The sequence below is a fragment of the Anolis sagrei genome, chromosome X (assembly GCF_037176765.1).
Source record: "Anolis sagrei isolate rAnoSag1 chromosome X, rAnoSag1.mat, whole genome shotgun sequence".
NCBI lineage: Eukaryota > Metazoa > Chordata > Lepidosauria > Squamata > Dactyloidae > Anolis > Anolis sagrei.
In genome coordinates, this window is record NC_090034.1 from 103,528,832 (window position 1) to 103,553,024 (window position 24,193).

The 24,193-nt window shown below is 42.3% G+C and overlaps 2 protein-coding genes across 2 annotated transcripts in view; both read right to left on the reverse strand.

The window, feature by feature from the left end:
* Nucleotides 1–1,493: 1,493 nt before the first annotated feature.
* Nucleotides 1,494–15,919, reverse strand: LOC137094972 (tubulin-folding cofactor B-like). The gene is made up of 6 exons (XM_067461048.1): nt 15,719–15,919; nt 8,457–8,600; nt 8,058–8,154; nt 7,578–7,769; nt 5,912–5,984; nt 1,494–2,191 (listed from the first exon to the last, which is right to left on the reverse strand). The coding sequence occupies exons 1-6, from the start codon at nt 15,827–15,829 to the stop codon at nt 2,074–2,076; spliced, it is 735 nt and encodes a 244-aa protein (XP_067317149.1). The 5' UTR covers nt 15,830–15,919; the 3' UTR covers nt 1,494–2,073.
* A 2,980-nt stretch (nt 15,920–18,899) lies between these two features.
* The window catches only part of LOC132780461 (sphingolipid delta(4)-desaturase/C4-monooxygenase DES2-like), a 9,823-nt gene continuing 4,529 nt past the window's right edge, over nt 18,900–24,193 (reverse strand). Inside the window, exons 2-3 of the mRNA XM_060784181.2 lie at nt 20,708–21,450; nt 18,900–19,288 (exon numbers count right to left, since the gene is read on the reverse strand). Of these exons, the coding sequence (XP_060640164.2) occupies nt 19,154–19,288; nt 20,708–21,450 (878 nt within the window). The 3' untranslated portion in view covers nt 18,900–19,153. The remainder of the gene's footprint in view (nt 19,289–20,707; nt 21,451–24,193) is intronic.

The window sequence follows — 24,193 nt, forward strand, 5'->3', positions numbered from 1 at the left end:
GAAGACATCTGCCCTTGCGCTATGCTACTCTGCTGCTGAGTATGTATGTCCAGTGTGGAACACACTAAAACAGTAGATGTGGCTCTTAATGAGACATGCCACGTTATCACGGGATGTCTACGCCCTCCACCACTGGAGAAATTACACTGTCTAGCCCAGGGGTCCTCAACCTGGGGTCCCCAGATGTTTTTGGCCTACAACTCCCAGAAATCCCTGCCAGTTTACCAGCTGTTAGGATTTCTGGGAGTTGAAGGCCAAAAACATCTGGGGACCCCAGGTTGAGAATCACTGGTCTAGCTGGTATCGCACCACCTGACATCCGCCGGGAAGTAGCAGCCAATAGTGAAAGGACAAGACAGAGACATCTCCAGCTCATCCCCTGTTTGGATATCAGCCAGCACGTCAATGACTTAAATCTAGAAATAGTTTTCTAAGATCTACAGAGGCACTCGCTGGAACACCTCAGCAAGCGAGAGTCCAAAAGTGGCAGGCTCAAACCCAGAACCTCAACCAATGGCTGATACCAAATGAGAGACTCCCCTCTGGGCACACAGAGGACTGAGCGACTTGGAAGGCGCTGAACAGACTGCGCTCTGGCACCACCAGATAAAGAGCCAACCTCAAGAAATGGGGCTACAAAGTGGAATCCATGACATGCGAGTGCGGAGAAGAGCAAACCACTGACCACCTGCTGCAATGCAACCTGAGCCCTGCCACATGCACAATGGAGGACCTTCTTGCGGCAACACCAGAGGCAGGCCCGTAGCCAGGATTTCGATTCGGGGGGGGGGGGGGGGGGCTGAGTCTGAAAGAGGGTCTACGCTAGCAAACCTTTTGTATCGTTACCCCAATACCCCCATGCATATGGTATATATTGAGTATGGTGATCAGATCATGATATGAATAAACATAACAGTTTAAATAATGCACCAGTAAGTTCTTTTCGCGAACCACCATGAGAATTTCGGAGGGGGCTGAAGCCCCTCAAGCCCCTCCCCCCTGACTACATGCCTGACCAGAGGCACTCCAAGTGGCCAGCTACTGGTCAAAGGACATTTAATCAACTACCAAGCTTACAAACTTTGTGTTTTGTCTGTTTGTTTGTTTTGTTAAAAATGTAATACAACTGTCTGCTTGCTCCTGACACGATAAATAAATAAATACCTCCAAGATTATGTGGCCAGCATGACTGCATGGAGTGCTGTTACCTTCTCACCAGAGCGGTCCCTATTGATCTACTCACATTTGCATGTTTTCGAACTTCTAGGTTGGCAAAAGCTGGAGCTAACAGTGGGAGCTCATGCCACTCTCCGGATTCGAACCTGCAACCTTTTGATCAGCAAGTTCAGCAGCTCAGCGGTTTAACCCACTGCATCTACAAACATTTGTAGATGTTTGTAACTCTGGGACTGCCTGCAAATGTGACCTCCCTCCCCAATTTTAGGACAATGCATGCCGAAGGTCAAATGAAATAAAACTCTCCCACACATTGATTCTTGTCTGGAATGTTTCTCCCCCCATTCAAAACATTTTTAATTTGTAATCATCACGTAGCATCTGCCAACAACACATACACTCACAAAAGTATCACAGAAGGGAAAAGAAAAGGCATGGTGTTGGAAATGTCCGTCTGGAATTGTTGTATTTTTAAGGGCAGGGAAAGGCTTCATACCCCCATCCGCTTCAAGGGCCACTTTCGGAAACGCGGGCCCTTGGCACAAAAAAAAAAAACCACACAAACAAAACCCTTCTCCATCTTCAGGGTTTCGACTACAAGGCCAACGCTCACATTCTCTATGTTACGCAACTGGTATGTATCAGGACACACTCAAAGGGACGCGGCATCTTTGCCGAACGAAACAAGAGGCAACTAGGGGAAAAGGGGGGAAAAACAACCGACACGAGTCAAAAGGACACACAAGTGGCTTCCGCATCTTCTCTCTCCGGCTGGCCCCACATTCTCCCAGGTGGCGTCGGGACGCAGCCGGGCTTCGCAGCAGCAACCAGGACAAGTCCCACAACGGAGCCGGCGGCCGCCTTCTCCTCCACTTCCGTTTCCGCCCGTTCTTCCTGTCACATCTCATCGTCCAGGCCGTAATCCTCTTCCGGGAAGTCCCCCACCACCACGTGCTGTGGCTTCACAAAGGCCCCGTATTTTGGCTGGCACTCAAAGTACCGCTTTCCACCGACGCTGCCAAGAGGAAGGGAAATTGCAGTGAAACTCTCACACCATCAGGTTTCTGCAATATCTTTTGTGTTGAAAGGCACTTTTTCTCATTTTAAGATCTATTGCATTACGTTTAACTTTGCATAAAAGTATCATTTTCTCCATCTTTCTATATATATAAAAATGCTCTGTGCATAATGAGTACCTTAAAAACAAAAGAACCAATGAACGAAATCACACCAAATTTGGCAACAAAACATCTCACTACACAAGGTGTGACCATCACTCAAAAAATTATGATTTTGTCATTTAGGAGTTGTAGTTGCTGGGATTTATAGTTCACCTGTAATCAAAGAGCATTCTGAACTCCAACAATGATGGAATTGAACCAAACTTGGCACACAGGACTCCCATGACCAACAAAAATACTAGCAGCGTTTGGTGGGCATTGACCTTGAGTTTGGGAGTTGTAGTTCACCTACATCCAGAGGGCACTTTGGACTCAAATAATGATGGATCTGGACCAAACTTGGCACAAATATTATATATGCCCAAATATGAACACAGATGGAGTTTGGGGGAAATAGACCTTGGCATTTGGGAGCTGTAGTTACTGGGATTTATACTTCACTTCCAATCAAAGACCATTCTGAATGAACCCCACAAATTACAGAATTGGGGCAAACTTCCCACACTGAACCCTAATGACCAACAGAAAACACTTAAGGCCATCCAATCTAACTCCCTTCACCAGGGCAAGAAAACGTAATCAAAGCCTTCCTGACAGAGAGCCATCCAGCCATAGATATAGATATATATGATTCACACACACACAGATAAAGATTTATAAATTTGAAAGGGACCCCTCAAGAAGGGCAATGATATCTTGCATGTTCCAGAGTAGGCAAACCAGACAATCTCTACGTCAACACTGACAAAGAAACAGCAAGAAATACTGTTTACCCACAAGCAGAAAGACATTACATATATTAGAAACAAGCACTTTCTAATTACTTTATTTTCCATATCACCAGACTGGGCCACAGCAACGTGTGGCAGGGGACCACTAGTATCTATATATGTATAAGTCAAAAGTATGTTTGTTTGTAACATACCTAGGCTGTTGCAAGGTGAAATGGCTTTGTTATTATTTTTGTGTCAGGAGCGACTTGAGAAACTGCAAGTTGCGTCTGGAGTGAGAGAATTGGCCATCTGCAAGGACGCTGGATGCTTGACCATCCCTATATGAGGCTTCCCTCATGTCCCTGCATGAGGAGCTGGAGCTGACAGATGGAGCGCATCAGCGCCCTCCCCAAATTCGAACCTCTGACCTGTTGGTCTTCAGTCCTGCTGGCACAAGGGTTTAACCCACTGCACCACCGGGGCCCCTAATGGCTTTGTAATGTCACTGGATTGGGTGTTGCTAGGTTAAGTTGAGGGTCCTTCCAGACAGGTCCTATACTCCAGGATATGACCACAGACTTTCTGTTTATCCCAGATTATCCGGCAGCAAGGACTCATATAATCCAGTTTAATGCAGAAAACCTGGGATCAGATCCTGGGATATAGGGCCTGTCTGGAAGGTCCCTCATATAGAAAGGTGATGTGTATGGAAGAGAAGGGGAAAGAAAGAGAGGGGGAGAGAGGGAGAAAAAGAAGGGATAGAAAAGTGACACGTGTGTGTGAGGAGAAGGGAGGAAAGGAAGGAAGGAAGGGGAAGGAAAAAGGTGATGTGTGTATGAGGGGAAGAGAGGAAGGAAAGAAAGAAAGGAAGGAAGGAAGGAAAGAAGGAAGGAAGGAAGGAAGGAAGGAAGGAAGAGGAAGGGAAAAAGGTGATGTGTGTATGAGGGGAAGAGAGGAAAGGAAGGGAGGGAGGGAAAAGAAAGGTGATGTGTTTATGAGGGGAAAATAGGAAAGGAAGAAAGACAGACAGAAAGAAAAGGAAGGTGACGTGGATGAGGGGAAGGGAGGAGACAGACAGGGAAGGAAGGAAGGAAGGAAGGAAGGAAGGAAGGAAGGAAGGAAGGAAGGAAGAGGAAGGAAAAAAGGTGATGTGTGTATGAGGGGAAGAGAGGGAAGGAAGGAAGGAAGGAAGGTGATGTGTTTATGAGGGACAGACAGACAGACAGACAGACAGACAGAAAGAAAGGGAAGGTGACATGTGTATGAGGGGAAGGAAGGAGAGAGACAGACAGAGAAGAAAGAAAAAGGAAGAAAGAAAAAGAAAGAAAGAGGAAGGAAGGAAGGAAGAAGGGAAAAGAAAGGTGATGAGTGTATGAGGGGGAGAGAGGAAAGAAAGAAAGAAAGAAAGAAAGAAAGAAAGAAAGAAAGAAAGAAAGAAAGAAAGGGAAGGTGACGTGTATGAGGGGAAGGAAGGAAATAAAGAAAGAAAAAGAAAGAAAGAGGGAGGAAGGAAGGAAGAAAGGAAAGGAAAAGAAGGGTGATGAGTGTATGAGGGGAAGAGAGGAAAGAAAGAAAGAAAGAAAGAAAGAAAGAGGAAGGAAGGAAGGAAGGAAAGGAAAAGAAAGGTGATGAGTGTATGAGGGGAAGAGAGGAAAGAAAGAAAGAAAGAAAGAAAGGTGATGTGCATATGAGAGGAAGAGAGGAAACAAACAAACAAACAAATAAAGACGACCTGTATATGAGGGGAAGGGAGGGAAAGGAAGGAGGGAGCGTGACCTGTGTATGAGGGAAACAACAACAACACAACTTTATTCAAATCCCGCCCCATCTCCCTGTGAGAAATATGGAGCACGAAAGAAGAAAAGAGCCACAAGGACAGCCATATTACCATGGAAACATTGTGAGGTAGACCCTCTCAGACCTTGAGAAGGAAAAAACAGGAGGGGGAGAAAAGAAAAAAAAGTAGGGAAAGGAAGGGAGAAGGAAGGGAAGGGGGGAAGAAGAAAAATGAGGAAAGGAAAGAAGAGAAAGAAAAGGGGGAAAGGTATGAGGGGAGGTAAACAGAAAAAAGGAGCCCCCGGTGGCGCAGTGGGTTAAACCCCTGTGCCGCAGACCAACAGGCTGCATGTTCGAATCCGGGGAGAGCATGGATGAGCTCCCACTATCAGCTCCAGCTCCTCATATGGGGACATGAGAGAAGCCTCCCACAAAGATGATAAAACATCAAAAATATCTGTGCATCCCCTGGCCAATTCTCTCACACCAGAAACGACTTGCAGTTTCTCAAGTTACTCCTGACACGACCAAAAAAAAAAAAACCCAGAAAAAAGGGATGAAAGCAGGGGGGAGGGGGTTGGCAGTGGCCCCTGCGATACCCAAGCAAAGCCAGGTATATACTCCAGTTTAAAATATAATGCAAAGTAATGTATACAGCATTTGATGGATTAATAGTAGCTACAGTGTGTGCTTTAAAAGTAGTGGGAGAAAGAAAATCATTTTTGTCTTTCCTAGTCTTCCATTGCGCCAAGCACAGGTACACATTAAGAAAAAAACACTCTCTAAATACCATTAATGCCAGTGAAGATAATGCCATAGCAAATTATATCGGAAGTATTTCTGCTTTTATCTGCATGCGCTAGCATGGAATGTATCCAGAATTTTTTAATGTAGTGACTTTGCGTGATTCGCTTTCATCAGCTGCGGACTCATTTTTGTCCCTGTATCTAAACCCTGCAAAGCCTGGGCCACCATTTAAAAGGCCGTGTTTTGTTTATCTCAAGCTTGCAACAGAGTGGACTGGGGGAGACAGAAAGCGTTGCCACTTGAAGGGAAAAGCCTTACCTGCCGTCATGCTTCCCCAAAGGCTCGTCATACTTGATGCCGATCCAGTAACCAGGTTTGAACTCAGTTAAACCTATGGAGAGAATAAAAGGGAGGGAGATATAAAGGTGCACCAGACTAATGGTTTCCAGATTTTGTTCCTCCAGAACAGGCATGGGCAAACTTCAGCCCTCCCGGTGTTTTGGACTTCAACTCTCACAATTTCTGCAAGGAATTGTGGGAGTTGAAGTCCAACACACCTGGAAGAAGAAGTTTTCCCGTGTCAGGATTAAATCCAATGAATTAATGGTAAAATCTGGTAATGAATGTTGCCAAAATGGTGCTTAGAAACATCAACAAGGCAGGCCCTTCTTCCACTTAAAGCAACTGCCTCATAGGAAGCAGGCATTGTTTATTTTGTTGTATTATTCATGCTGTGAGCCACCTGAGAGATGGAGCAGCTTATAAATACATTATTATTTTACTGACACAAAAGCACAGTATGTCACAACCAACGAGATTTCTATGCTGGATTTCGTATCACAAAATCACAAGTCGAACACTTTCCAAGCGTCAAGGACTGTGTGGTGTATTTTTGAATGATGCGTGCAGATACAAGTCAGGTGGCCTTTTGCAGTTGACAGATCGTGATTTTGTCCATGTTTATTGTTTCCAAATGCCGGCTGAGATCTTTTGGTACAGCACCCAGTGTGCCAATGACCACTGGGACCACCTGTGCTGGTTTATGCCAGAGCCTTTATTATTATTATTATTATTATTAGAGACACAACAAGATGAGTCCACAGCTGACAAGATCACTCTGCTGGCTGTTGTATTGGATCACATGTTGGACACTTCCAGTTTTAATATTTTTTATTGATTTTCGTGAAGTGATAACATCGAAAGAGGGAGAACAATACGTAGAAAGAAAAGTTAAGAAGTTAAGGACATGTTGGACACTTCCCAAGTGTCTACGACTGTGTGATATATCAGTTAAATATGTGTGCAGATCCCAGTAAGGTGGCCTTCTACAGCTGACAGCTGGTAATTTTGTCAGCGCCGATTGTGTTTAAGTGCAGGCCAAGGTCTTGAGGCACTGCACCCAGTGTGCCCATCACCACTGGGACCACCTTGACTGGCTTGTTCCAGAGTCTTTGCAGTTCGATCTTTAAATCCTCATATCATGTCAGCTTTCCTGTTGTTTCTCTGCAATCCTGCTGTCACCTGGGATTGCGACATCAACGATCCATACTTTGTTTTTTAACTTAATCGTGAGGTCAGGAGTATTATGCTCCAAAACTCTGTCTGTCTGAATTTGGAAGTCCCAGAGGAGTTTGGCATGTTCATTCTCTGTAACTTTTTCTGACTTGTGATCCCACCAGTTCTTTGTCAAAGGGAGATGGCATTTGTGGCACAAGTTACAATGAATCCTCTGAGCAATGGTGTTGTGCCTCTGCTTGTAGTCTGTCTGCACGATCTTCTTGCAGCAGCTGAGGATGGGATCTATTGTTTCATCTGCTTCCTTGCAAAGTCTACATTTGGGATCTGTTGTCAACTTTTCAATTCTGGCTTGGATGGCATTGGTTCGAATGGCTTGTTCTTGGGCTTCCAGAATCAGGCCCTCCGTCTCTATTATTATTATTATTATTATTATTATTATTATTATTATTATTTCCTGTTTACTCACCGACATACATCACGGTCCCCCGTTTGTTGGGCTGCCCTGATGACCGCACCTCACACCTCGCCCCCACGGATATGGCCTCCGCCAAGGCTTTCTCCTCCGCCAGCTTCTGCTCTTGCTCGGCCTCCTTCTTCAGCATCTCTTCCTGATTGTACTGCCCCAGCTTGCTGCGTTTCATGAAGGAGCGAGCAGTGTCTGTGGGAAAAGAAATAAGGCTGGTCCTGACATTCGTTATGAGGTATGTGTCTGCAGATGATTTCTTACATACCCATTCTTTGCAAAATATTTCAAAGAGAACTCAATACAGCACACAGTCTACAGCATTCATAATTTCTATGAAGAAGCCGTCTCATTCTTCCTATGAAGGGATAATCAATGTCTCAGACCTTCCTGGGAAATCACACGATTTATATCCTCAGGAGGCCATTTCTGAAATAAGGTTGCAACCACATTTCCATGCCAAAAATCCCCACCTGTCCTCACCTGTTCTTTTGTCATAATCGGCATCTGTCAGCTCAAACTTCTCCACCCTTGACAAGTCTTCATATTCCCCAATGTTCGCACCACTCCTGTCGATAACCTACAAGTCCAAACAGAATAGTTACCTCACATTACTGGCATATATATTTTTAAGAAGGTATTAGTTAGCCTGTTGTCACACTCCTGGTAAAAGGTCCCTTCGTTTCATGCTTACTTTAGTTACAATAAATACAAGTATGGTCCTCTGTTTGGCTTTTTCTAAAAGGATGAATTTATATACATTTTTTTACCCATCCCATATCTCTGCTGGTTTCTAGAGCTGCCAGCCAGTATTCCAAGAAACTCTTCAGCCCTAGGAGTTAATGTTGTTCTGCTACTCCCCTAGAGAAAAGCAGCACTCACGTGAATCCTGCATCCGTCATCAACGGGGTAAGACCCCAGCAAGGCCTCGTCGCTGTCCAGTTTCATCACAAACTTGTCGTCTGCAGTGTAAAGCTCGAGGTCCATGCATGATGCCGGGCTGCCCACGACCAGTTCCAACTTACACTGTTGGGAAAGATGGAGCCTCTTATTTATTTATTTACGACATTTATATGCGGCCCTTCTCACCCCAAAGGGGAATCAGAGTGGCTTACAACTTACAGATCTTCCGGGGAGGCCCTCCTTTCGCTCCCACCACCGTCACAAGCACGGTTGGTGGGGACGAGAGAGAGGGTCCTCTCGGTGGTGCCTCCCCCCCCGGCCTCTGGAACACCCTTCCTGGAGAAATAAGACAGGCCCCATCCCTCCCCTCTTTTTGTAAGAGCCTGAAGACCTGGTGGTTTAAACAAACCTTTGAGAATGACTAGTTCTAGCTCTGCCCCAGATACTGTTGAAATTGGCCATATCTTTTTCTACCAATTATCCAGGTCACTTTCTTCTCTTAGGCCCTGGACATTTATGAGTTTTATTTTATTGTTTTGTATTACTGTTGTTTACCGGCTGTTAGGAATAGTGGGAGTTGAAGTCCAAGAGGGCCAAAGTTTGCCCACACCTGTTCTAGTTGTTGCTGCCACGCTGGATGAGATAGCATTGGTCCAGCTATGCCTTAATATGCTTGACAAAATGGCTCTGTAGGGCTCTCAGTCCCCAAATTGTTGGCTGGAGCTCTGCATCGCGACAGCAACCAGCCAATCACTTCTGTGATGCAGTCTGTAAAACTCACAGATGTTCAAAAGAGGTTATGCGGGACCAATAACGAAGGTGAAAGGGGTACATGAGCCAGGCGAGTGTTGTCAGCAAACCTCCAAATGTCATGCTAGTTTCACATTGCCAGTATTGCAGAGAGGGGGGTGGTGAAGTGATGAAACAAAAGCCAGCCTTTGGCACAGGGCCACATGCTGCATTTGCAACCGGGAGGAGGAGAGGGGGCCGCAGAGCATCAAGGCCGTTTGGCTGGCGCACCTAGCCAAGCACTGTTCACCAGCTGCCAAGCCGCAGTTAATCCCAGTTTGGATGTGTGTGGAAGACAAAAGGATCTGCTGTTGACAGAGTGCTGGCTGATGGATGGGCAGCTCAAAATGGAGACTTTCCCAGACCGAACGATGCGCTGTCAAGCATTTGATGAAAATGTATTATAAACAGATAAGGTGGGAAGACAGAGAAACAAGTTTGGAACTCGAAGCAAGCAGGAGACGGGTGGTTGGATGGCGCCAAAGAGCAGCTTTGTATGTGAAAGGAGACATTGAATCAAAGGACGCCACAAAGAGGGAACTGCGTGTGTGCTGCATCCATGCAAAAATATGCATGACGCAGAGCATGGCATCCAGTTCAAAATCAAGCTGGGAAGGACAAACCCAGTACCCAAAAGCAAAATGTTCCTACACTGAACTTCATTATTTCCCCCACCACATTAGTGGCATGGAAATCTATCCGCACAGAAATTCAGAAAGCAAAAGAAGCCAATAATCTGCAATATCAAAGATGCTGCAGTCAGTGGGCACACAAAACACATTGTTTGCAGTTTGGTCCTTGCTGCAAAGCAGCAAAGGGCCATGCCACTATCCGCAGGGCATACATTTACTTTCTCCATTGGAGGACACTCCCTTAGGATCCTAAAAGGGCCACAAAACACTGCAGCAAGCAATTTGTATATCCTTGGTACCACAACAGAGACTCTATCAAGCTCAAACGGTCTCTTGGTGGCATCAACAATGCACGTCTCTAACATTAGGAAATTTAATTTATAACAATAACAACAAATTAATACAACCAGAAAATAAACAATAAACAAAAAAGAACTGCCAACTAAGCATCACAACTTTTGACCTGAAGTCGAAAATCTGAACCACACTTTACATCACTGCAATTTATATGAAAAAGAAAGGAAACAATACTTATGGCCTTTTATTTGCAATAAAACAAGTTGGGATACAGCAGCCAAAACTTCATTTTTGTTGGCTGGTTATAACCCCATTCTGACAAAACAAGTTGCCCTTTATTTGTTTAAAGCTGCTAAAAGGAGGTCGGAGTACATAGATCAGATTGGGGTGCAGTGTAGGGGTGACGAGGATAGTTGATGCATATATCTATGGCTACCTGTATATTTGTATTTTATTTTAAGAGGGCTAGATGTATGTTGTGTCTGCACGGTTTGTTTTTGATAAGGCCAATTGGCTAATCAATAAAAATTGCTGTGATTGTTGTTGTGACTTTAAATTCAGCTCTGTCCATAAAATGAGCATACTATATTAAAGAGAAGAAATCCCAAATGTCCACTGAGGGGAAAGTGGGCTGCACAAAGATTCAGTTAGTTATTGATGAAACAAAGAGACCAAACTGCAGCAAATACGGCTTTTTAAAAATTCTCTTCTAGTCATTCCCCTGCATCCATTTTTTCTACAAAGAGCAAAAAGCAAGTTCTTTCAATGTTTTCCATATCCTTGTGTATTTCCAACAACGCAGGTGCTAATATGCACATGCTCTCTGTGCATAATATTTACATTAAACCCTTCAAAGATGATTAATATTAACAATGCAGATCTCAGCCTCCTCCAAATCAGTAAATCACTGGGGTCATTGCAATGTTACAGTACATTGGGCATCAACCCATCCCTGAAGTGAATACTTATATATGCAGCATCGAAAGGAAGAATTAACGGATGCCATCAATGAGGTGTGAACAGTTAAATCAATTGTAAAATACACCAACCAAGCCTCTAGACCAGTGGTTCTCAACCTGTGGTTCCCCAGATGTTTTGGCCTTCAACTCCCAGAAATTCTAACAGCTGGTAAACTGGATGGGATTTCTGGGAGTTGTAGGCCAAAACATCTGGGGTCCCACAGGTTACGAACCACTGTTGCAAAGACATGTATCAGTCCTCAATGCAGGCAGACAACAACCAGGGGCATCCTAACAAATGTCAGGGACTGTCATTCATGAGGAATCTCTTTCAAAATGGGCCAATACTGCAGCTGTGGAAAGTTTCCCAAGATATTTCGCCTTCCCTGCCAAAGACAGTAGATGCTGCACCAAATTATAACTACCATTGAGCCATCACAGTAAATGTGGCCTCGAACTGCATCAATCCTACAGTGTAGACACACCCTGTGTATCAGGAAGAGGACCAAGGCTGGGAAAAAGCTTTGGTCCAGGCCCGACCTCTTGCTTGCATTGCAATGTAAACCCACCAAAATTAGGAGGAAGCCATATATCTCCCTACAAGGGAAGAGGAAAGATTCAAACCCAGTCTTGGAAATGGAGCTGTGATTTACTTCTGTCACAATTTACTATCCATAAACAGGAAAGGGGAGAAGTCAGGGGTATGGATGAGAGGAAGGCAATTTATTTTTAAAAACAGGGTTCCCTATACTTTGATATAACTTTAATTTGAGGAGAAGGGGATGAGAGTGAGGAAGCAAATTTATTTTTTTTTAAAAACGGGGGATCCTCTTTACTTTGGGGGGGGGGTTGAGGATATGAGTGTAGAAGTCAATTACAAAATGGGAGTATCTTTTTATTCATAACTTATGATTGCTAATTTTGAGGGGGGGAAAGGGGCTGGAAATGGATACGATTGAATAAGGGAATATGATAGAGGAAGCAGTCTTTTTTTTTAAGGACCCCTTAATTAATAAACTATAACCCTTAATTTTTGGGTGAAGATGGTTTGAGAGAGGAAGGCAATTCATTTTTAATTAGTAAAGTTCAGTTTACTTCATAAATTACACCTAATTTGAGGATGAAGGAAGCGGGTGTGAGTTGAAAAGGTAATTTTCTTTTTATACATTTGAAAGAAAAGAGTTCTTAAGAGTGAGCCAATGGGGTACTGTAAGGGACTTGATTATTTCAATAGTTTATAAATGTATTTTAAAGGATTTTAATTGAATTATAATATTTATATGTTGTGGGTTTTAAATAGAACTGTTTTTCTAATGTTGTGAGCCACTTTATGTCTCAATTGAGATAGTAATATTATTAATAGTAATAGCAATAGGAATAATAGGGGTGTCCCCTTATAAATAATAGTAGCAACAGCAATAAGAGTGCTCCCTTCATAAATAAAAATAATAGCAATAGTGATAGTAATACACCCCCCTTTATAAATAATAATGGTAATAATCATAATAGTGATAGGAATAATAGGTCCCCCTTTGTAAATAATAATAGCCTGTTTTATTATTATTAATAATAACAACAGAGTCCTCCTTTATAAATAATGATAGGTCCCTGCTTTATAAATAAATAATAGTAATAAAAAGGGCCCCTTTAGAAATAATAATAGAGGTCCCCTTTATAAATAAGAATAAAAGTAATAATAATAATAATAATAATAATAATAATAATAAGGGGCTCTTTCTAAATAGCAATAACAGTGGTCTCCCTTTATAAATGATAATAGGTCCCCTCTTATTATTATAATTAATAATAACAATCATGGGCACCCTTTACAAACAATAATAATGCCCACTATATTATTATTATTGATAATAATAATAATAAGGGTCACCTTTATAAATAAATAATATCCCCTTTATCAATAATAAGCATAATAATAATAATAATAATAATAATAATAGGTAAAGGTTTCCCCTGACATTAAGTCCAGTCATGTTCAACTCTGGGGGTTGGTGCTCAACTCCATTTCTAAGCCAAAGAGCCAGCGATGTCTATAAACACCTCCAAGGTCATGTGGCCAGCATGGAGCGCTGTTACCTTCCTGCAGAGCAGTACCTATTGATCTATTCACATTTGCATGTTTTCAAACTGCTAGGTTGGCAGAAGTGGAATCTCACCTCGCTACCCGGATTCAAACTGCCAACCTTTCGGTCAGCAAGTTCTGCAGCTCAGCGGTTTAACACGCTGCACCACCAGGGGGCCCAATAATAATAAGAGGCACCCTTTATGAATAATTCAGGAAGAAGCTTAAGACTTGGCTGTGGGACCAAGCATTCAACAAGGAAATAGTGCAATAAGGATAATGGACTAATGGAATTTACAACTGGACAGGACTTGGACTACAATCAGGATTACGTGATTTTAATTGATGTTTTAATAATTAATATTTAATTGCATGGTTTTAATTATATTTGTTTATTTTTATATTTTTATATATATTGGCATCAATATATATATAATATATATTGCTGTAAGGCTGCTGTAAGGCTGCCCTGAGTCCCCTTTTAGGGTGAGAAGGGTGGGACACAAATATGTCAAATAATAATAATGATAAGGCCCCCCTTTATGAACAATAATAGTAATTATCATTAAAAGGACCCCCTTTATAAAAAAATAATAGCCTCCCTTGATAAATAATAATAGGTCCCTCTTTATATATAAACAATAGTAATAAGAGCGGTCCCCTTTATAAATAATAATAATAATAATAATAATAATAATAATGGCATCAAATTGCTGCCTGCTGTAAGGCCGCCCTGACTCCCCTTTTAGAATGAGATGGGTGGGATACAAATATGTGAAATATTAATAATAATAATATCCCCCTTTATGAGCAATAATAGTAATTGTCATTAAAAATTATAAATAATAATTGCCTCCCTTGATAAATAATAGGTTCCCCTTTATACATAAACAATAGTAATAAGAGCAGTCCCCTTTATAAATAATAATAATAATAGGCGCACTTTTATAAACAAGAGTAGTAGTAGTAGTAGTAATAATAAAAAGGACTTTTATAAATAATAGTGATAAAAGAACCCCCTTTATAAATAATATATTTATACTATATATAAATTATAATATTTATAAATATAATAATGAGGTCCCCCATTATGAACAACAACAATAATTGTCATTAAAAGGACCCCCTTTATAAATAGTAATAGCCTCCCTTAATAATAATAATAATTAGGGGGCCCTTTATAAACAATAATAGTAGTAGTAATAAAAAGGACCTTTATAAATAATAGTCATAAAAAGAACCCCCTTTATAAATAATGTATTTATACTATATATAAATTATAATATTTATAAATAATATAATAACAATAAGGTCCCCCTTTATGAACAACTGTCATTAAAAGGATCCCCTTTATAAATAATAATAGCCTCCCTTGGTAAATAATAATTATTTTCCCTTTATACATAAACAATAGTAATAAGAGGGTCCCCTTTATAAATAATAATAATAAATGGGGCCTCTTTATAAACAATAATGGTAGTAGTAATAAAAAGGACCTTTATAAATAATATATTTATACTATATATAAATTATAATATTTATATAATATTATTATAGTTACAGTAATAATAAGGTAACAACAAGGGTCCCTGTGATACATAATAATATAAATAGTAATGATGGGTCTCCCCTTTTATAAATAAATAATACTAATAAAAAGGACTTTTAGAAATAATAGTCATAAAAAGAACCCCCTTTATAAATAATATATTTATACTATATATAAATTATATTTATAAATAATATAAAAATAGTAATAATAAGATGTATTTATTAAAATAATATAATATTTATATTATATATAAATGGCAACAGTAATAATATATTATGATTATAGTTTTAGTAATAATAAGGTAACAACAGGGGTCCCCTTGATACATAATAATAATAATAATAATAATAATAATTTATAATATTTATTAAAATAATATATTTATATTATATAATATATAATAATAATATATGATTATAGTTATACTAATAATAAGGTAACAGGGGTCCCCTTGATACATAATAATAATAATAATGATATAATAGTAATAAGGTATAATATTTATTAAAATAATATATTAATGTTATATATTATATTATTATTATTATAGTTATACTAATAATAAGGTAACAACAAGGGTCCCCTTGATACATAATAATAATAATAATAATAATAGTAATAAGGTATAATATTTATTAAAATAATATATTAATATTATATATTATATTATATTATTATTATTATAGTAATAATAAGGTAACAACAAGGGTCCCCTTGATACATAATAATATTATTATTAATAATAATAATATAATAGTAATAAGGTATAATATTTATTAAAATAATATATTAATATTATATATTATATTATAATTATTATAGTTATAGTAATAATAAGGTAACAACAAGGGTCCCCTTGATACATAATAATGATAATAATGGGTTCCTGTCCCTTTAAATCTGGGCCTAGTCCTTCTTCCGGCCTTGCTCACCTTGAACTCGGCGAGGGTGAGGCCTCGGGCGTAGCGCTTCAGGCTCCGGAAGGAGTTGAGGTTGCTGCTGATGGAGACCGAGACCACGGCGGGCGTCCCCGTCACGCTCATCCCGGCGCCGCTCGGAAGAACGCCTCGACGCCGCCGCTCCTCGCCTCAGACTGACCCTCGCCAGCCGCTCCCGGCGCCCAGCCAATCCGCAGCCGGGCGCCAGGGGCTCCACCAATCGCCGCCCGCGCCGCCCAACTTTTGCCCCGCCTTTTTTACCGTCCGAGCCAATCAGCATCCGAAGCCCCGCCTGAGGAAAAATCCCCTCAGCGCTTTCATACTATTTACCTCACTCTCTCTTCGACGTTTTTCCCTCCCCTCCCCCTTTGCTCCCGCCCCTTTCGACGTTTGGGCCAATCCGCAGCCAGGCGCGAGATGTTTGACCAATCGCTGCTCACATCGAGCAATACTTGCCCCGCCTCCGTTACTTTCTAACCAATCAGCACCAAAGAAAACTCCCTCGGCGTTTAGTATATTTTCCTCACTCGCTCGCTCGCGCTTCCCCCCCCTATTAACGCTCAGCCAATCCGCAGACAGGCGCGAGGGAGCTCAGCCAATCCGCAGCCCGCGCCGGCCAAAATTCGCCCCGCCTCCGATACTTGTCTATCCAATCAGCACCCTCCAGAAACTCCACATTCCCTTCAGTATCTCTTCATTTCTTTGCACCTTAGTCCCGCCCTCTTCTCGAATCATATTGGAAGCCCCCAAGGACGTTGGCCAATAGAATGCGAGGAAAAAGCTCTCTCGACCAATGGGATGACGAGAAGTAGAAAAAAAGATGGAGGCTGAAGGCAGGGTAAGTGAGGGCAAAGTTACATGCAGGGAAGGCTGCCCTCACTTAGGGCTATCCATTGGAATGAATAGGAAGATGCTCTAATTAAGGATGAAAGAAGAAAAATAGCAATATTAACAAGAATAATAATGGTGATTACGATAATGATGCTTTTGTGCAGGATTGCAAAGTGATGTAGTTTTGGGAAATATATATATATAATGGTTATATATTATTATAGCAATTATATATATTTATATATAGGCAAAAATTGGTGTGATAAGAAACAAAGATGGCAGGGACCTAACAGAAGCTGAAGAGATCAAGAGAAGGTGGCGAGACTATACAGAAGATCTGTATAGGAAAGATAATAATATCGAGGATAGTTTTGACGGTGTGGTGAATGAATTAGAACCAGACATCCTGAGGAGTGAGGTTGAATGGGCCTTAAGAAGCATTGCTAACAACAAGACAGCAGGAGATGACAGGATCCCAGCTGAACTGTTTCAAGTCTTAAAAGATGATGCTGTCAAGGTGATGCATTACATTTTTATTTATATAGATTGCTATTGTTCAGAAAAGCATCTGTTTCTGTTTTATTGACTATTCCAAAGCCTTTGACAGCGTGGATCATAATAAATGGTGGGAAGTCCTTGGTGGTATTGTTAGGGACCCCCAATTCAGGGTCCCTGCATTCGGCCCGGTCGCAGGAGGCAGAAAGACAAACATCCAGTCTCAGGAGAAGTACAAGAGCAAGGTTTATTTTCGTCATGATCATGATGAGACGGGCCAGCCATACCAAACACGCAGGTCTTGGTACTTTCAAGAGGCTACCGCGCCCAGTGTCTCTTCAGACTCACATTATATAGACTAGACTCTTTGGCACTGCAACAAAAGTTATCCAATTCCAAACTACCACCTAGGCTTAATTCCTTATTTAGCACATTGACCAACTGACTTCTTGTAAATCACATGATTTCTTGACAATAAAAAGTACAAGACCCAAATAGTTCTTTCGCCCCATGTGTGGCAATAGACACATTGTCAACTTTTTAACCTTCTGCCTGAACTGTCTTATGAAAGTTGTTGATTGCACATGTTTTTTAGGTGCTAACCACAAATGTTCCAGACAAGACAAACCCTTAGTAGAAGCTAATTTTTAAATACAGAGGGGGTACATTTTAAACTTTGATTTCTCTAGTTTCATGATTATTGCCCTATCAGTATGTATGGGGATACCAAGCCACCTTGTCTGTCTCCTGAGGAATCTGTATCACGACCAAATAGCAACAGTAAGAACTGACCACGGAACAACAGACTGGTTCAAGATTGGGAAAGTTGTACGACAAGGCTGTCTACTCTTACCCAACCTATTCAGCTTGTATGCAAAGCACGTCATGCGATGTGCAGGGCTTGGTGAATGCAAGACCGGAGTCAAAATAGCTGGAAGAAACAGTCACAACCTTAAATATGTAGATGATACCACTTTGATGCCTGAAAGCGAGGAGGAGCTGGGGAGCCTTCCAACCAAGGGGAAAGGAGAAAGGGCAAAATCTGGGTTGCAATGAAACATCAGATTCTGGCAACCAGACTGATTGACAACTGGCAAATAGAGGGAGAAAACAAGGAGGCAGTGGCAGACTTTGTATTTCTAAGCCCAAAGATGACTGCAGATGCAGACTGCAGCCAGGAAATCAGAAGATGCTTACTTCTTGGGAAGAGAGCAATGACCAATCTCGATAAAATAGTGAAGAGTAGAGACATCACACTGGCAACGAAGATCCGCATAGTTAAAGCAATGGTATTCCCCGTAATCACCTATGGATGTGAGAGCTGGACCATAGGGAAGGCTGAGCGAAGGAAGAGAGATGCTTTTGAACTGTGGTGTTGGAGGAAAGTTCTGAGAGTGCCTTGGACTGTAAGAAGATCCAAGCAGTCCATCCTCCAGGAAATAATGCTCATTGGAGGAAAGGGTAGTAGAGGCCAAGATGAAGGACTTTGACCACATCATGAGAAGACAAGAAAGCTTGGAGAAGACAATGATGCTGGGGAAAATGGAAGGAAAAAGGAAGAAGGGTCGACCAAGGGCAAGATGGATGGATGGCATCCTTGAAGTGACTGTCTTGACTCTGAAGGAGCTGGGGGTGGTGACGGCCGACAGGGAGCTCTGGCCTGGGCTGATCCAGGAGGTCACAAAGAGTCAGAAGTGACTGAACAAATGAACAACAACAAATTATTGCTATTATTATTATTTTACTGACACAAAAACACAGTATGTCACAGCAAACGAGATATATATGCTGATTATTATTATTATTATTATTATTATTATTATTATTATTATTATTATCATTAGTCTCCAAGACCTGCATCCCTCTCCAAAGAGGCATCCTCAATGCAAGGAACTATGATGATGATGATGATGATGAGTCCCCAAGATCTGTATCCCAAACCATGTAGACATACTCTATAAGTAACTCAGAATACACATTGACATCAGGCCATCCCTTTGTAAAAACAACCTTCAGTCCCTCCGACTTGTCCTTTCTGTTTAAGTCCATTGAAATAAAGCTGCAATGGGCGACGTTTCCATCCTTCATTGCCATCTTCTGGCCTCATAAGGCTTTGTATTTCCGCTTCACCCGGGCAAAAGGGCCTAGCTCCTCCTGGAAGACAAAGTCCCAAAGGACCCGGACCCACGAGTTGTGGAAGGGGAGGTTCTCGTAATATTCGGGGGCGATTTTCTTCACCTGGAAAAGGGAGACAAGACGTAGGAAAATTATGGTTTCTGGCAGATATTCACTATAGCAATAATAATAATAACAACAACAACAACAACAATAAAGGAGGGCCTGATTCTGGCAGCCCAAGAACAAGCCATTCGAACCAATGCCATCAAAGCCAGGATTGAAAAGTCGACAACAGATTCCAAATGTAGGCTCTGCAAGGAAGCAGAAAAAAACAATAGGTCACATCCTCAGCTGCTGCAAAAAGATCATGGACAGACTACAAGCAGAGGCACAACACCGTTGCTCAGATGATTCATTGGAGCCTGTGCCACAAACACCATCTGCCTGTAACAAAAAACTAGTGGGATCACAAGCCAGAAAAAGTTACAGAGAATGAACACGTCAGGCTACTCTGGGACTTCTGGATTCAGACAGACAGAGTTTTGGAGCATAATACTCCTGACCTCACAATCGTGTTAAAAAACAAAGTATGGATTGTCGATGTCGCAATCTCAGGTGACAGCAGGATTGAAGAGAAACATCTGGAAAAGCTGACACAATACGAGGATTTAAAAATCGAACTGCAGAGACTCTGGCACAAGCCAGTCAAGGGGGTCCCAGTGGTGATTGGCACACTGGATGCAGTGCCTAAAGGCCTTGGCCCTCACTTAAACACAATTGGCACTGACAAGGTTACCATCTGCAGAAGGCTACCTTTCTGGGATCTGCACGCATTATTCGCCGATACATCACACAGTCCTAGATACTTGGGAAGTGTCCGACATGTGACCCAATACAACAGCCAGCAGTGTCTGCTGTGGACTCACCTTGTTGTGTTTCTAATAATAATAATGGATTGGATGTGCTTGCATTATTATTATTATTATTATTATTATTATTATTATTATTAGAAACACAACATCAGACACTCTTGTCCGCTGGAGCTAGGTGTGAATGTTTCAACTGACCACCTTGATTACCATATAATGGCCTGACAGTGCCTGGACAAGAGTCCTTTGTCCCACCCTGGTCATTCCACAGATATATAAACCCTTTTTCCTAGTTCCAACAGACCTCACTACCTCTGAGGATGCTTGCCATAGATGCAGGCGAAACGTCAGGAGAGAATGCCTCTAGAACATGGCCATATAGCCCAAAGAAAACCTACAACGACCCTTGCAAGGAATACATTGTGTTTTTGCAAGAAGGACATTTTGCAGCATATTTTGCGATCGTTTTGCAAGGAATATCTCATATAGAGTCTCAAGCAATTCAGCATAGTTTCTGGCTCGAAAATGAAGTTTCTGCAGAAGAACAACGCCTTTCAAAGTAAGGACCGCACAATTAAACAGGAAATAACACTTTTGAATGAGTAACAAATGTTTCACATTATGTCACATAGTGTAACAGGTCTGGGTAATTAATGGGACCAATACTGACCTGTGGCAACCTGCTCCCGGGAATGCTGGGGAAGTCGTGGTGCTCCATGTGGTAGCCCACGTTGAAGGTGATCCAGTTCAGCGGCCCGTAGTAGGAGGCGGTGTCATAGCCCTGGGCGTACATGTAGTGCTCGGCGATGAAGTGCCCTGAGAGGGGATGCAGCCCCATGGCCAGGATGGAGCCAGCCACCATGTAGACCACGGCCTTGGCCCCGCAGAACCAGTAGACCAGGAGGTCGTAGGCCAGCTGGATGCCGATGTTGAGGACCTCCATGGTGGAGAAAGGCTTGGGGTTGACGCAGAGCGGTCGCAGGACGTAGAAGGCCGGCTGCAGCACGAGCCACAGCAGCTTGCGGCCGGGTGAGTGGAAGAAGCGCCCTTCAAAGGAGGTGGGCACATCCACGTCCAGCCCGTCCCCGGCTAGGAAACGGTGGTGGTCGACGTGGTACTTCTTGAAGGATGTGGCATAAGGCACGCCTATGGGCAGGTTGGCGAACATGCCGAAGAAGCGGTTCCAGCGGGTTGTGCGGTGGCCGAACGCCACGTTGTGGGAGATGTCGTGGATGGCTAAGGTCATGGAGTGGTTGACGCATCCCCCGAATGCATACGCGTAGAAGAAGACCCACTTCCATGGCAGGTCCTTCACCAGGTAGGAGGCCACCATCTGGGACAGCACCATCAGGGTCACCACCCACTTCAGGCGTGGATCAGGGCCCATCAGCTTCTTGATCTCAGGGTATTTGGCTAAGGAGGAAGCCAACAGAGGTCAGTTAGTGGAGCACATGAGGTTCACTGTTGATATGCAATGTATTTGAATAGAGTCTGGACCCTAGCACATTACCCTGCTATTGCGATTTTATCCCAGTGGAGCACGTAAGATTGACAGTTTTTGTGCAATGTGTTTGAATATAGTCTGGACCCTATCACATTACCTTGCTATTGCGCAATTATCTCAATGGAGCACATGAGGTTGAGGGCTGATGTAAAATGTATTTGAATAGAGTCTGGACCCTCTCACATTACTGTGCTATTGCACTGTTATCCCTTTGGAGCACATGAGGTTGACGGTTGATGGGCAATGTATTTGAATAGAGTCTGGAACCTAACATATTACATTGCTATTGTACAATTATCTCAATGGAGCACATGAGGTTGGTAGTTGGTGTGCAATGTATTTGAATAGAGTCTGGATCCTATCACATTACCCTGCTATCGCGATATTATCTCAATGGAGCACATACGGTTGATGTGCAATGTATTTGAACAGAGTCTGGAACCTATCATATTACACTGCTATTGTACAATTATCCCAATGGAGCACATGAGGTTGGTGGTTGGTGTGCAATGTATTTGAACAGCGTCTGGACTCGATCATAGTGCACTGCTATTGCGTTATTATACCAGTGGAGCACATGAGGTTGATGGTTGATGTGTAATGTATTTGAACAGAGTCTGGACCCAATCACATTACACTCTTATTGCGCTATTATCCCATTGGAGCACGAGGTTGACGGTTGATGTGCAATGTATTTGAATAGAGTCTGGAACCTATCATATTACACTGCTATTGTACAATTATCTCAATGGAGAACAGGAGGTTGGTGGCTGGTGTGCAATGTATTTGAACGGAGTCTGGACCCAATCACTGTTATTGCGCTATTATCCCGTTGGAGCACATGAGGTTGACGATTGATGTGTAATGTATTTGAACAGAGTCTGGAACCTATCATATTACACTGCTATTGTACCATTATCTCAATGGAGAACAGGAGGTTGGTGGCTGGTGTGCAATGTATTTGAACGGAGTCTGGACCCAATCACATTACACTGTTATTGCGCTATTATCCCGTTGGAGCACATGAGGTTGACGGTGATGTGTAATGTATTTGAACAGAGTCTGGACCCGATCATCTGCTATTGCGCTATTATCTCAATGGAGTACACAACAGTTGGTGTGAAATGTTTTTCAGCAGAGTCTGGACTCGATCACAGTGCACTGTTATTGTGCTATTATCCTGTTAGAGCACATGAGATTGATGGTTGATGTGCAATGTATTTGAACAGAGTCTGGAACCTATCATATTACACTGCTATTGTACAATTATCTCAATGGAGCACATGAGGTTGACGGTTGATGTGCAATGTATTTGAATAGAGTCTATTCTCTATGCAGATATCCTCACGGGTTGACTTTGCAGCTGCAAGGCTACTCAATGCTAATCAAGCTTACTCACAGTAAACAGTGTACGCCTCTCAGAAAGAGAGGAACTCTGGACCGCAAACAATCAGGGTCCAGTTAACACCTCCCTAGAAGAGGGTGCCCCCAGGCAACAACAGCCAGGCTCCTTCTATGCAGATACCCTCTCTGGTTGACTTTACAGCTGCATGGCAACTCAATGCTGATATTGTACTGTTAGAGACCCTAAATTGGTCTTCTTAGGTCCACATCACGGGAGCACAAAAGGAAGGAGACAGCCCCCCCCCCCCAAAAAAGATAAAAAAACAAGGTTTATTTTAGTTTCTTCATGAAGAAGACGGACAGCCTGGCAGCATACGCAGATGCTACCCTTCAAGTGACTGCCGCGTCCCCTTGGCTTTTTGACCACCGGTATATAACCTCAAGTAAACAAGAACATTTTTTTTGTCATGGAAAGTACTCTCTTTCCAGCCTCCTCCCTTGACCTTTTGATGGAAAGTACCTTCTTGTCCCTGCAGACTCTGCGCTTAACCACAACCTTTGAACTTAACCGCAATACAACTTCCGACCTCTACATGTTACATCTTGTTTCTTAAAAACATTTTCTTCCGTGTTGCTCTTTTTCTATAGAGAAAGGGTATGTTTCTCTTTTGCTGTTAATTTCATTCAAAGCCCCTTGCAAATTTCACTCAAAGACCCTTTCAGTACCATGCTAATAATTTAATATATTGTATTTACATATTACTTGTAAGTTGCTCTGAGTCCCCTTCGGGGTGAGAAGGGTGGCATATAAATGTCGCAAATAAATAAATAAACATTCGTCCTAAAGTTTAGGTGGAATCTCTTTTCCTGCCATTTGAGCCCATTGCTCATTGTTCCCGTCTTTCCTGTTCTGTTCCTGGAAGATAGTTTTGGGCGCTGGAGGGTGTGTATATCTATTTATTATCCTGGGCCGTTCCTGAAAGCGGTGCGTGCCGCATGTCAGCATTTGATGTCTTCCAAGCCTAATGACTTAATTGCTTTGTGATTGGGAACATCGCGGTTTGGCAGCGAGAGCTACTTTCCATATCGGTGAGGACTATTTCCTAACAGAGATATCCTAAACAAGAACATTGGCATTTGCATTTCTCCTTATGTCTCCAAGGCCCAGGCATGGGGTGAACCCATGCTCATGCAAAGGAAAGGTCAGAAAAAGGCTGGGGAATCGAATCTGCAATTTTGCAGAATGGCCTGAAGGCAGGGATGCTGCCCAGCAACTTTGCATTTCTGCCTTGGGAGGAGGAAAAACTG